Source organism: Mus musculus, chromosome 4, assembly GCF_000001635.26.
Source record: "Mus musculus strain C57BL/6J chromosome 4, GRCm38.p6 C57BL/6J".
Lineage (NCBI taxonomy): Eukaryota > Metazoa > Chordata > Mammalia > Rodentia > Muridae > Mus > Mus musculus.
Window position 1 is genome coordinate 43,940,275 of NC_000070.6, and position 13,685 is coordinate 43,953,959.

At 46.9% G+C, this 13,685-nt stretch overlaps 1 protein-coding gene across 2 annotated transcripts in view; it reads left to right on the forward strand.

The window, feature by feature from the left end:
• Reck (reversion-inducing-cysteine-rich protein with kazal motifs) overlaps positions 1–4,532 on the forward strand; it is a 69,286-nt gene extending 64,754 nt beyond the window's left edge. For both annotated transcript variants that reach the window (XM_030253674.1, NM_016678.2), the window contains 3 exons: positions 383–456; positions 2,000–2,155; positions 2,870–4,532. In XM_030253674.1, coding sequence (XP_030109534.1) covers positions 383–456; positions 2,000–2,155; positions 2,870–3,091 — 452 coding nt within the window. In that variant the 3' untranslated portion in view covers positions 3,092–4,532. The remainder of the gene's footprint in view (positions 1–382; positions 457–1,999; positions 2,156–2,869) is intronic.
• The last annotated feature ends 9,153 nt before the right edge of the window (positions 4,533–13,685 follow it).

The following is a 13,685-nucleotide window of genomic DNA, read 5'->3' on the forward strand; positions in this document are numbered from 1 at the left end:
TCCCTTGCCGTGGTTTCTAAACAGATTACGGTAGTTTGAAAAACTACATGTGAAGCAAACACTCAGAAGCCCTGAACTTCCCTTGTGCAGACAGAGAGACAGAGAGACAGAGAGAGGCCCAGCATAAGCTGTTGGTCAGGAGCAGAGTGGGAGACAGAGGCAGGCAGGCCTGGTGTGCTGTTCCAGCCCCATCAGCAGAGCACGGGGTTCTGAGGAGAGATGACTTTGGTGATCTTAGGATCCTGGGTTGGTCGTTGAGCAGGGCAGAAAATACAGTCGTCAGGAAGGACAGGTGGGGCCATGTGGAAGCTGGCCACCTCACCTGTGATTCTGGATTCTCCTTATTTTAATTCTGAACACACAAAAGTGCTTTCTGTTACAGGGGCTTGCTGTCCACTATGTGCTGGGATGTTACGGGTATTATTTGACAAAGAAAAACTGGACACTATTGCTAAGGTAAGTTGCTTCATATGCCAGATACTGTTAAGAGAATATTGCTAAACTTCTCAGGAATCCTTGAGAGCAGAAAATATTGTCTCTGTGTGCAGTTAAAAATAACCAGGTCCCTAGACCTGCTCTAGGCCATACTTCACAATCAATAAACAGGGGTTGGTACCCAGGGTGGCAGACTCCTGGCCTTCGCTCCCTCCTGCCAGCTCAGAGAGCATGACAGGGCCACGTGGCCAGCAGTAGTAGAAATCCAGATAGTCTGCACCTCATCACGGCACCCGTGTCTCCAAGGAGCCACCTTCCCTGTCTGGTCACCTTTCCATTTCCTGCTGCTCTCTTTTGGGAAGCCAGAACCCTAGTGATGCAACAGGAAACCCTTGCCACTGCCCGAGCATCCTTCCTGCATTTCCTGCTGCCGTGCCCCGACAGGACTCTTCCCCTGGGTCCTCCCGTTCAAGCACTCACATTTTGAGAAGTGCTTATGGGGCTGGAGAGATCACTCAGTTGCATGCTTTCCTTAGTCACTCACTTGTATTTAGAGTCAGGTTCTCTCTCATTCAGCTACACTGCCTGGCAAGCACGCCCCAGCGATCCTATCTCTTCCTCTTTATCTCTGCTGAGATTACAGGTATGTCCCACCACACATAGAATTTTTACATTTTGATGTCAGGTCTGTGATTCCAGCTCAGCTCCTCAGCAGGTTCCTGGCCAATGAAAGACCATGTCTTAGAAACAGTGTGAGCTGGCGCAGTCCCTGAGCACTCCTGCACTCACTGCTCTTTCTGAAGACTCGGATGTGGCTCCCAGTGCCCACACCAAGCAGCACTCAGCCACAAAACCCCAGCCTCCATGGTACCTGTGCATCCGTTCGGTACCCTTACAAAATACATGCACACATAATTAAAGTAAAATTTAAAAATAGTTTTTAAAAAGGGGTATAAATAGCTCCTGAGAGATGACATCCAAGATCGTGCTTGTCTGTGTCTGTCTCCCTGTCGTCGTCATCTTCTTCGTCATCTTTATCTTTGTCTTCGTCTCCTTCTCCTTTTTCTCCTTCCTCCTCCTCCTTCTCTTCCTCCTCTCTCTCTCTCTCTCTCTCTCTCTCTCTCTCTCTCTCACACACACACACACACACACACACAGAGAGCAAGCATGTAGGCCTGTATCCTAGCTCTTGAGAGGTGGAGGCAGGAGGATAAGAAGTTCAAGGCCATCCTTGGTTATCTGGGACCCTATTTCAAACCTAAATGAACGTAAATAAATAAACAGCACTTCTGAGCTAGGATCATGAATTTAAAGCTAGCCTAGTCTGTATAACAAGGCCCTGCTCAAAAGAAAAAAGAAAGCACTTCTGGTCAGCGTTAATTGTGGCTGCATACCTCTGCGGGGAGCCCAAACCCCATTACACACACTGGGCCCTGAGAGACAGGATTATGTCCAGCCAAGCCTGGGGCTGACACACAGGTCAAAGAGCCTCTTCAGCTGCCGCTAGAGCAGAGCAGCCTCGGCAGCAAGCAGGATCTTCTCCGGGCCCTAAAATGTCTTCCAGGTGACAAGCAAGAAGCCCATAACCGTTGTGGAGATTCTTCAGAAGGTCCGCATGCACGTGTCTGTGCCGCAGTGTGACGTGTTTGGATACTTGAGCATCGAGTCGGAAATTGTGATCCTCATTATTCCTGTGGACCATTACCCAAAAGCTTTGCAGGTGAGGCTCGGCGTGCTGTGCGGCCATCTTGTCTGTTTAGAGTTTGGTGGACTTACAGTGGCAGAAAGGGACTGCAGGGTAAGGGAGTAGAGCATCTCGGGACTTGGAGAGGGAGAGGGGAAGAGTAAGGCAGCCTCAGGGTGGCCCAGGCCAGGCATGCTAAGTCGCACCATTGTGCAGATGAGGCTACCAAGGCCTGGGGAGTAGGGCACTGGCAGGGGTCAGGCAGTGACCAAGCCAAGCCTCTGGCCTCCCTGGAGGAGGGTTCATCGGAGGCAGTCTCGGGGGCCTTAAGAAGGCCATGGAACCTCACTCGGGTAGGCCCAGGTCTCATCAGAAAGTAGCAAGGACTCAAGGAGGTGGGTGAATGGAAGCAGTTCCAGCTGCCTCCGTCCAAGCCTGTCTCTGTCCTCACCTTTAACGCAGGAGGGAAAGCCTTTCCTGTAGCTGTGCCAACAGTAGCCGTGCTGTCTAGTGACATAGGCAGTGTGTGCTGTGCTATAGTACAGAACCCAAATGGCCGACTGGCCAGGGCAGTGGCGTTGCCGTTTCTAATTTGCATTGATGTCTAACATGTGTGTAATAAGCTAAGCCCATCGTTAGCAGTAGCTCTGGCTCGGACAGTAGGGACAGAGGAAAGCAAGCTGCCTCTGTGGCTGCCTGGACCTGCTGAAGGCGCAGAGGCTCTGTGTTGAAAGCTCCTTTCCCTTGCAGATTGAGGCCTGCAATAAGGAGGCAGAGAAAATCGAGTCCCTCATCAACTCCGACAGCCCCACGCTGGCGTCCCACGTCCCACTCTCGGCCCTCATCATTTCCCAAGTGCAGGTCTCCAGCAGTCTCCCGTCATCTGCTGTTGTGGGCAGGCCTCTCTTCCACTCCCTGCTCCTCCTCCTCAGCCTGGGCCTCACCGTGCACTTGCTCTGGACTAGACCCTGACCACCCACAACTGGGAGGAACTGCAAAGCCTTCCTCCACCCAGCCGTCCACCTTGTGAAAGACATTCAGGACTGCTAGCTGGTGACCAAGCAAAGGCATGTGGCACCTCTTAGCACCACACAGTATTTTTTTCACCTGCCAATATTAGGGGGTTTGCCTTGGTTTATAAAATGGTAAATTAGACTCTCCCAATATAATGAAGATGATGCCTCTTCCTGGTGGATCCCTGGCCAGTTCACACTCGCTCAGTAGATGGCCCCCCTTCCCCAAAGCAAATTTAGCATCCCTGATCAATGGCATGGTCACTTTATAGGAGGCAGCCCCCTTTGTCCTTGGGTGGGTGCCCTGGTCTCCTCAGAGTTCCTGTGAGTGCTGAGGCCGCCATGTGCTTGTTTCTGTGTCTGGAGGCTGAGGGCTCAGTGAAAAGCCGCTACCTGCCATGACAGGGCGGGCCGGAGGAGAAAAACATCATTGAATTCTCACTAGCTCATAGGCTGACTCCATAGAAATGTAAGGCAGGACTCTACTCTGCTTAGCAAAAGCAAGACGACCAAGTGACACTCGTGCCTGTCTCACACTTGGGCCTCTCAGCAGTTGTCATTTGTGCCTGTGAGTGGGGGCGGCCCCACAACATCCAAGCATCTATGTCATGCCTGCCGTGTTGTGTTAGCCAGATACACTCGCCAGTACTCACCAAGTCCACAGGTTTAAAGGTCAGACTTTAAACCACTTGCTGCTACTATATAACTGCCAAAAAGTAAGATTATTAGGAGTTCATGTAAATAGTACATGATTTTTTATTTTATTATGAAGGTGAATAGCCATATTTGTAAAATGACAATCATGTGTGTTAGCCCCATACTTTCATGAAGACACATCTGCTTTTTGTAATGTGCACAGTGTGGATAAGTGTGTGTCCGACTTTCCTTTGATATAGAATTATAAAGAATGTGGTTTATATATTTAAAATATCAGGCTAAATAGTAAAATGTTTGCATGTTGTCTAAGAAATTGGATACTTTGAATGTTTTACAGTTTGAAATAAGCTATTAATGTAATACTTCCTGTTTGTATGCACCTGAACTTAGATTTTACATGAAGTATTTTTCAGTGTTATATGTACCCTCTGAAATATAGCAATATGCTTATTATACCAAAATGTTGTTGAAAGTGGGCACTTAATGCTTTCAGAGGATCTCAGTGCCGATGTCGATGTACCTCTGTCACAGTTGCCTGTTTCTGTCTAAATGTTTTCAACATACTAGACTATATTATATGTATATTCTCTATATAGTATACCACAATATACTATATATATTCTATATATAGTATACAGCACTATACTAGAAAGCCTTTCTATTTTAATAAAAGTAATTTTATATGATTATTTGTACTTCCAAGCAATGTGAACATTGAGAATGAAACAGTTCCTTACCCTTAAGTGAGTTGTGTCTTTACTGTACAGGGAGAGGTCCTGGAGTGACATCCTCCCAAGCCAAGGCCTGTAGGAGAGGGAAGCAGTGCTCGGCCAGAGAGCAGAGTCCGGTGCAGACTGCAGCTTCCGAGACAGGAACAGACAGGCAGGTCTACTCCCTTGGCCTCGTGCTGCAGCTCCAGGATACATTTGGGGACAGATGACTGTGCGGGTCTCCCAGTGAGGGCCTGCTCATCCCATCAGTTACTTAGGATAAGCGCACCAGCCCTGTCGTGTCCCTCATCCAAAGCTGCAGCTGTCCCCAACACTGTCCCATTGCTGTGTCCTTACAGAAGGGAGAAAAACCCAGAGCCACAGCTATTCCTGAAGTCTCCACTCCCAAGTGCCAGTCATTTCTGCTACATTTTAGTGGTCAGAGGAAGTCACATGACTGCTCCTGAGCAAAACTTCTGGGTGGGAATATAAAATATTCCCGGGGTGGTGGTGTCTGCGTCTTGGGGAGAAGTAATGAGTGTTTTGAATGATGCAGTCCTCATGAGGACAGACAAGAGCCAGGACTGGCTGGGTTTCTCTCAGAAGGGTGGGTACGGCATGCTATGGCCTGGGAGTCGGGTTGGGTTTGGGCAAGGGAATATATAAAGGAGAGATCTAAAGCTGATCCTGCCCTGGGACTGTAATCACACGAGCTGCCAAATGGTGATAGACTCAGGTTAGCTTGGGGCATAATGTCCTCAACAGCCCTTGTGCTTAAGTGGACATCCAGCTGCCTCGTGCACAGATCATAATGGCTCCCCGGCCACCGAGCAGATGGAGTTTTTGCTGGGACACCCCCACCCCTACCCCAGCAGTAATCCTGAGATCCACAGGCAGAAAAGTAAGCTGAGGAGAGATTCCTGTGCCTTGAAGCTTACAGGCAGAATGCAGGGGAAAGGCCTGCTGCAGGAGGAAGGCAGGTTGGCTGAGGTAGCGGTATGAAAAGGACCTGCCTTCCATCTGTAGCTTGGGTCATAGTCACAGACCTTCAGTGTTCTAGCATGCAGATAAGGTGGCAAGAGCCACAGGGAGCCCCTTCTTTCAGCAGTGGCTTTTATGGGTAAGAACTGTTTCTCAGAACCATCTCCACATGCATCCACATTTCTCTGTGGCTGGCAGGGTCAAGCTCCCACGCTCGTTACTGGCCAAGGGGAGTGAGGGCCCTAACTGGCTTAGTCAAGGGGGATACTGCTGCGTTAGAACCAGTGCGGCCCTGCAGTGTCCGTAAGTTAGATGGCAAAGAGCTGCTGCTTTAGCTGCAAACTCCACTTCTTGAGTACACAACCTGGTTCCGTTCGTCTCTGCAGTCTCTGCCTACTAGAGTCTTACTATGAAAACACTTTATTTTTTCCAAGGAGAAGAAGAAGTGACCATTCTGGCTTTGCTGTAGGCACCTCTGTCTCCAGCCAAGCTGTAGACCCCACACACCTCTCCTGTTCCAGAATTGCATTCAATAGTGTCCGCTAGATAGACAGCCTCTTGTCTTTCCTTAAGTCTCCCCTCACCTGGAAGACACTTGGAGGCCCTGTACAGTTGTCCCCTGAGATGGGACAGCTTGTGTTTTGTGTCTCACCTTCCACTGGGAGAACTGTCACATGATAAATGATGAAGAAGAATCAAGATTCCTGACCCATTTCCTCAAGGCTGTCCAAGGCTTCTTGTCATCTAAGCACCGTGCCAAAATTCTCAGTGAGTTCTCTCCTGGGGTTCTCATCCTCCTCAGCATTTCTGATACCACACAGTTGATACAACTAAGATCTTATGTTAGGGGTGTGGAGAGATGGCTCCGCGGTTAAGAGCACTCATAGCCCTTGCAGAGGACCCAGGTCTAGGCCCAGCAACAACAAGGTGGTTCACAATCATCTGTAACTCCAGGTCCAGGGGTCCAAAGGCCCCTCTTCTAACCTCTGTGAACTCCTGCACACATGTGACACATGCACACACACACACACAGACATACACAAAATAAATGTTTTCTTTTTCAAGAAGACTTGACCTCAGATACTGTCTTAGTCAGGGTTTCTATTCCTGCACAAACATCATGACCAAGAAGCAAGTTGGGGAGGAAAGGGTTTATTCGGCTTATACTTCCATACTGCTGTTCATCACCAAGGAAGTCAGGACTGGAACTCAAGCAGGTCAGGAAGCAGGAACTGATGCAGAGATCATGGAGGGGTGGTGCTTACTGGCTTGGTCCTTATGGCTTGCTCAGCCTGCTTTCTTATAGAACCAAGACTACCAGCCCAAAGATGGTCCCACCCACAAGGGGCCTTTCCCCCTTGATCACTAATTGAGAAAATGCCTTACACTTGTATCTCATGGAGGCATTTCCTCAACTGAAGCTCCTTTCTCTGTGGTAACTCCAGCTGTGTCAAGTTGACACAAAACTAGCCAGTACAGATACCTAAGGAACGTTGGGAGTAGGAAAAATAGCCTTCCCCAGGGAGGCACATGAGTTGGTTATCCTATACCAAATTGTCAGCCCGGAAAACTTAGATACATGTAACATTATACAGACTGAGCAGGTTGTATTTTGGAATATATGTGTATACACATATACATATATGCATGTGATTGAATAATAACACACTAAATTGCATATTATAACACCATTGAAAAGAAGAGGCCGTGGGCTCAGGAGAGGTAGCCCTATGCCTTGGCTGGGCAGCACGGGAGAGCTGACCCTGGATGGTGTTGCTCATTGGAGAGCTGGTAGGCTGACCAGTTTAGCTACCCTCCAGGCTCAGATCCAGGGCTTTGAGTTGGTCCACCCCAACATCTACCCCATCTATGACCTGCTAGAGTGTGTGAAGGGGCCGGTCTTCCAGATCCAGAGCTGCAGGATCTCCACCACACATGGCAACCACAGAATATCTGAGAAGAGTCTCAGTGAGGATCCTGTATTGAAAGTGTAACAGAAGCCAGAGGCCTTGAGCCAGACCAATGACTCACTGCGGTGAACATTTATTTGCAAGTAAAGATGTGTGGACAAAAGGGTGTACTGTGGGGCACACTGCAGCTCCCATGGCAAGAATGTTTTTTGCTTGTCTGTTTTCTTTTGGCAGGAAGGTTGCAAGGTGGGGGGAGGCTATCAAGTGATAGGGGTGAATGGGGCTGGGTATGGGATATGAAATTCACAAAGAACAAAAAGTGTATTTTTACAGGCTATGAATTTGAAAGAGAACAAGGAGCGGTATGTGGAAGGTTTCGGAGGGAGAAGGGGGAAGGGAGAGGTCATGTGATTATACTTTCAAAATTTTTAAAAATAAAAGGTTTTAAACTAATAACAATTTATGATATAAAACTGGGAAAGGAAGGAATTATTAATCAATTGTCTTATCCTTCAAAAATACAAATCAGAGCCAGGCAGTGCTGGCGCACACCTTTAATCCCAGCACTTGGGAGGCAGAGGCAGGCAGATTTCTGAGTTTGAGGCCAGCCTGGTCTACAGAGTCAGTTCCAGGACAGCCAGGGCTACGCAGAGAAACCCTGTTTCAAAGAAAAAAACACAAACAAACAAACAAACAAAAAATACAAATCAAATGATATAAAAAGAAGAACTTGAGAAATTTAACATACTAGTTAAATATATAATCCAATGTCCTTTAAAAAGAAGACTTGACCTTAACCGTAACTAAGTTGGTGAGAGTCGGTGTCCTGGCTAGTTTTGTGTCAACTTGACACAGCTGGAGTTATCACAGAGAAAGGAGCTTCAGTTGAGGAAATGCCTCCATGAGATCCAGCTGTAAGGCATTTTCTCAATTAGTGATCAAGGGGGAAAGGCCCCTTGTGGGTGGTGCCATCTCTGGGCTGGTAGTCTTGGTTCTTAAGAGAGCAGGCTGAGCAAGCCAGGGGAAGCAAGCCAGTAAAGAACATCCCTCCATGGCCTCTGCATCAGCTCCTGCTCCCTGACCTACTTGAGTTCCAGTCCTGACTTCCTTGGTGATGAACAGCAGTATGGAAGTGTAAGCTGAATAAACCCTTTCCTCCCCAACTTGCTTCTTGGTCATGATGTTTGTGCAGGAATAGAAATCCTGACTAAGACAGTCGGGAATTGAACCCTATCCTGTCAGGGCAGGTGTTGGGAACCATGATTCTCTGAGGTTACACAGCTGGTTAAAAACAGAGCAAAGACATTTTGAACTGAGTCTAACTCGGTTTACGTTGACACTTACTGTGTCATCCTTTTCCTCCAGATGCAGCTTTGGTTACAGCCCAGGATTCCCAGCAATAATGAAAAGGGATAGAGGAAGCTGGAGAGCTGGCTCAGCGGTTAAGAGCACTGACTGACTGATGATGGTTCTCAACCTTCTGTAATGAGATCTGATGTCCTCTTCTGGTTTTACACCAGAAGACATCTGAAGACAGTGACAGTATTCTCATTTACATAAAATAAATAAATTTTTAAAAAAGTGATAGAGAGCATGCCCAGGATGAATAGTCAAGTCCTTAGACTCCATCCTGCAGTGTCACGAGACAATCAGAGCAGTAACGGTGATGAAATGTAGCAATATAACGAAACTCTCTGCCGTTTTCCTAGTAGCATCACCTTCAACCCTTTGTCTGTTACAGAGAATAGTTTCTCTTCCCAAACCTCAGCAGATCAAGAAACAAAGCTTAGAGCTATGCCTAGAGTACAGCTTATCTCATCAGCCGTAGTCTGAGGGAGAATTCCCAATACAAGGGCTGAGACGAGGGTGAGTTGTGTCTGCAGGAAACTGGGGGAATAACTTAAGATAGAAACAATAATCCCCCTTCTGAAAAGGACGTGGCTATAGTGTAGTTTAGTGGCAGAGGACTTTTTTACTCTGTGTAAGACCCTGTGTTCTAACCTCAATACTGAAAAAAGTGTGTGTGTGTGTGTGTGTGTGTGTGTATGTGTGTGTGTGTGTTGGTGGGGGTGGAGGTGTTGTGGGAGGGATATGTGTGTGTTGTGTGTATGTGATGTATGTGATATGTGTGTGTATTTGTGTAATGTATGTAGGGTGTGTGTTTTGTATGTATGTATGTGATGTATGTATTTTACATATGTATGTGTGGTGTGGGATGTGTGTATGTGTTCTTGTGATGTTTTTATGGTTTGTATGTGGTGTATATATTTTACATATGTATGTGTGGTGTAGGATGTGTGTATATGTTCATGTGATGTTTGTACAGTTTGTATGTGGGGTGTGTGTTCTGTATGTATGTGTATTGTGTAGCATGTATGCACATTTTGTGTGTGTGTGTGATGTGCATGGGGTATATGGTGTGAGATGTGTATATGTGTGTATGTTCTGTGTATATGTGTGTGAATGTGTATGGTGTATATATGGTGCATATGTGGTATGTGTATGATATGTGTTTTCTGTATGTGTAATGTATATGGGGGTATATGATGTATGCATGTGTGTATAGTATGATTTGTATGTGTGATGTGTATGATATACATGTATGACGTATGTGTGTGTTCTGTGTGTTTTGTGTATATGTATGGGGTGTGTGTATATGTGTGTGTTCTCTTTATGTACATGTGTGATATGTGTGTGTGGTGTGTGTTTTGTGTATGTGTGATGTATATGGGGCTTGTATATAATGTATATATGTGTGTGATGTGTGTGTGTTGCCAGGTTTGGGAGTACATGTCTGTAAAGCCATTGTATGGGAAATAGGGGCAGGAGGTTTAGAAGTTCAAGGACATTCTAGGTTATCTGAGACCTTGTCTCTTAAAACCAAAATCAGAATGGAAGAAAGAAAAATACAATGGAAAGACAAGAAGGGGGTGGTGGCTGTCGGCTAGATTAGATTGCTTAGAAAATGGAAGAATCTGTGTAAACGCAGCTGCGGCCTGACAGTGATAGGAAGAAGGCGTGTCCGGTCCTCTTTCTGGTTCTGATTTGGACCCAGGCTCCGTCAATTCAGGTTCCCACACAAGAACCTGGGTCTAGAGGAGCCGACTCAAAACAATGTCAAGGGAAGAGTCTGAGTTGTTGGAATATTTTCTCCAAAGGAACTTGAGGTGTGACCGAGTTTCCTTGAATGGACACATTAAACTGTCATCAGCACTGCTAATATAGCAGTAGAAACGAACGACGAGTTTGTAGTTGAGCCTCGTGCAGCAAAGCCTTGACTTTATTTTTAAAGAATTATTTTATGTATGAGTACACTGTAGCTGTCTTCAGACACACCAGTAGAGGGCATCTGATCCCATTACCGATGGTTGTGAGCCACCACATGGTTGCTGGGAATTGAGGCAAAGCCTTGACTTAGATGCACACACACCTGAGAATGTCTGCACTTAAGAGCTCAGTCAGTGGGTTGGTTGGTTGGCTCTGTTTCCTTCTTTGTTTTTGAGACAGAATCAGCCCACGTCCATCAGGCTGGGCTTGAACTTGAATTCTCCTGCCTCAGTCTCAGAGGTGTGAGTTTGCGAATGTGGTAAGAGCTCAGCAACTGTACTTCACGAAGTGTTAAGAAATGCTCCAAGTAGCCGGGCGTGGTGGCACATGCCTTTAATCCCAGCACTCGGGAGGCAGAAGCAGGTGGATCTCTGAGTTCAAGGCCAGCCTGGTCTACAGAGTGAGTTTCAGGACAGCCAGGGCTGTACAGAGAAACCCTGTCTTTAAAAAAGGAAGGAGAGAGAATGGGAGGGAGGGAAGGAGGGAGAGAGAGATTGATCTGCAAGTGTCCCTATATCCCTGCTACAGAAGAGGAGAAGGTAAAGAACTGGGTGAGGCCCCAGCACGTGGGTCAGAGTCATAGGGGCACTAGAGCCAAAACTCCAATCTGGTCACAGCAAAACCAAATCAACCCACACAATAATACCCACGGTCCAGTCGTTATCCATTTGTAAATATCCGTTTTCATTTTGCATTTCAGTGTTCTAAGAGGATTTTTTTTTCCTGGTATGATTTAAGGTGAGGCCACAGACAGCCCGGGGGGTTCAGTCCCCAGGTAGGAAGAAAGCAACTTCAGCAAGTTGTCTCCTGACCTTCAAACATACACACACACACACACACACACACACACACACACATGCACGACATGCTCGAGCAGACACACAGGCACACAGACGTACACACAAATTAATTCTTTTTCACTTGAGTTGACAACCAGGAGGTGGCACCTGAGTGGAGAAGGTAGGTCACTGGGGGCAGGACCCTTGGAACTCCGCAGCGTCTCCCTGTTGCTACTCTTCTCCACTTCCTGTCTTCTGCTCTGCATGACCACCCCACACACACTGTCACCCCACACACACTGGATTGAAGGCTTTGAAACTGTGTCCAAAATAAGTAGTTCCTCTCGGGGAAACTGTCTTCACAGGAATTTTGGTCACAGAGATACGTGACCATCTCTTTTACAGAGGAGGAAACTGAGTCCGCTCACTTGTCTCAGTTCATACATTGTTCCACAGAGTTCTTTTTTGTTGTTGTCTGTTTGTTTGTTGTTTTTGACTTGTATTTTGGGTTGTTTGTTTGTTTTTGAGACAGGGTTTCACTATGTAGCCCTGGCTGACCTAGAATTTATTTCTGTAGACCACTCTGGCCTTTAAGTCACAGAGATCAGCCTACCTCTACCTCCCGTAGTGCTAGGATTAAAGACATTTAACACTGAGAGGCCAAATCTTTTAAATTCAGACTCCATTTTAGAGAACTTGATCTAAGTTTGAACTCAGGTAAACTAACAGGCTGGTACCTAGCATTAGTTTCCAAGATGCAACCCAACAAAACGTGAGCCTAACTCCAGTCCCTAGGCTAATCCCCAACATGACCAGCGTCTCCAGGTTACACCCTCAACAAGGCCAACGTGTCCGGGTAATTCCTCCAACAAGCCTGCACCCCCAGGCTACAAGCCCACCCCCTGCCGAGTGGCCACCAATGCAGAGGGGAGCAGAAGTTAAGTTTATGATATGACTCCCAGCACCAGCCAGTTATGTTAAAGGCCACAGTAGCTTTCCAATTAGATGCTTGCACACGTACTCCCTGCTTGCTGCTTACTATAAAGCCTTGCCCTGATAGACATTTGAGGCTCTACCACCACCAAAAATGGTCCTTCGAGTAGGTGGTGTGTTGAGGGGCGGGGGCGAGCTAACTCGAATAGAATAAAGACCCTGCTGTGAGCTGCATCAGATCAGATCAGCTCCTGTCTGTTTTGTGTTTGTTTGTTTGTTTGTTTGTTTGTTTGTTTTGGGGTGGTGGTGTCACTAACATTTCCCTGGCATTACAACACTACATCCAGCTATGACAGGCACACAGTTCTTTTCGCAAAACATTAAGTTACAAGGGGTAGGGGATTTAGTATGACTTGTTTGTTTGTTTGTTTATTGGGTTTTTGTTTGTTTCTTTGTTTTTGTTTGTTTGGGTTGGGATTTGTTTTTGTTTTTGTTTCTGAGACAGGGTTTCTTTGTAGAGCTCTTGCTACCCTGGACCTCTCTCTCTCTTTCTCTCCCTCTCTCTCTCTTTCTTTCTTGGTTTTTTTGAGACAGGGTTTCTCTGTATAGCCCTGGCTGTCCTGGAACTCACTCTGTAGACCAGGCTGGCCTCGAACTCAGAAATCCGCCTGCCTCTGCCTCCCGAGTGCTGGGATTAAAGGTGTGCGCCACCATGCCCGGCTCTGGACTCACCTCTTACTCGAAGCTGGCCTCTTCCTCTGCTGGGATTAAAGGCAGAGCACCTCCACCACCCAACTGTAAGACAAATCATTTTGCAGCAAAGCAAGTAGTAACCTCTTTGCCTCTGTATGAAATTTTTTCTTTCTTACATCTCACATAACTAACTCAATATACCTTAACTGTTGGTATGGTTTGAATGTGGAGTGCCCTGTATAGGCATCTGAATGCGTGGTCTCCCACTGGTGGTGCTGTTTGGGAGGGTTGTAGATCCTTGCTGGAGGAAGTGTGCCCCTGTGGGCATGCCTTGAGGTGTATGTCTGCCCCACTCCCTGCTCACTCTCTGCCTCCTTCTGCTGCCATGCCTTCCTAGCCGCCAGGCATTGAGGACTTTGCATCCCCTCATACTTAAAAGAATAAGCCCTTCTTCGAAGACCTAAGTTGCTTCTGATCAAGTATTCTGTCACACTAATGAAGAATGTTTGCAAATATATCAAAACCAAGTTCTATGCCAGGAAAGATCAATCTTACAAACCGTA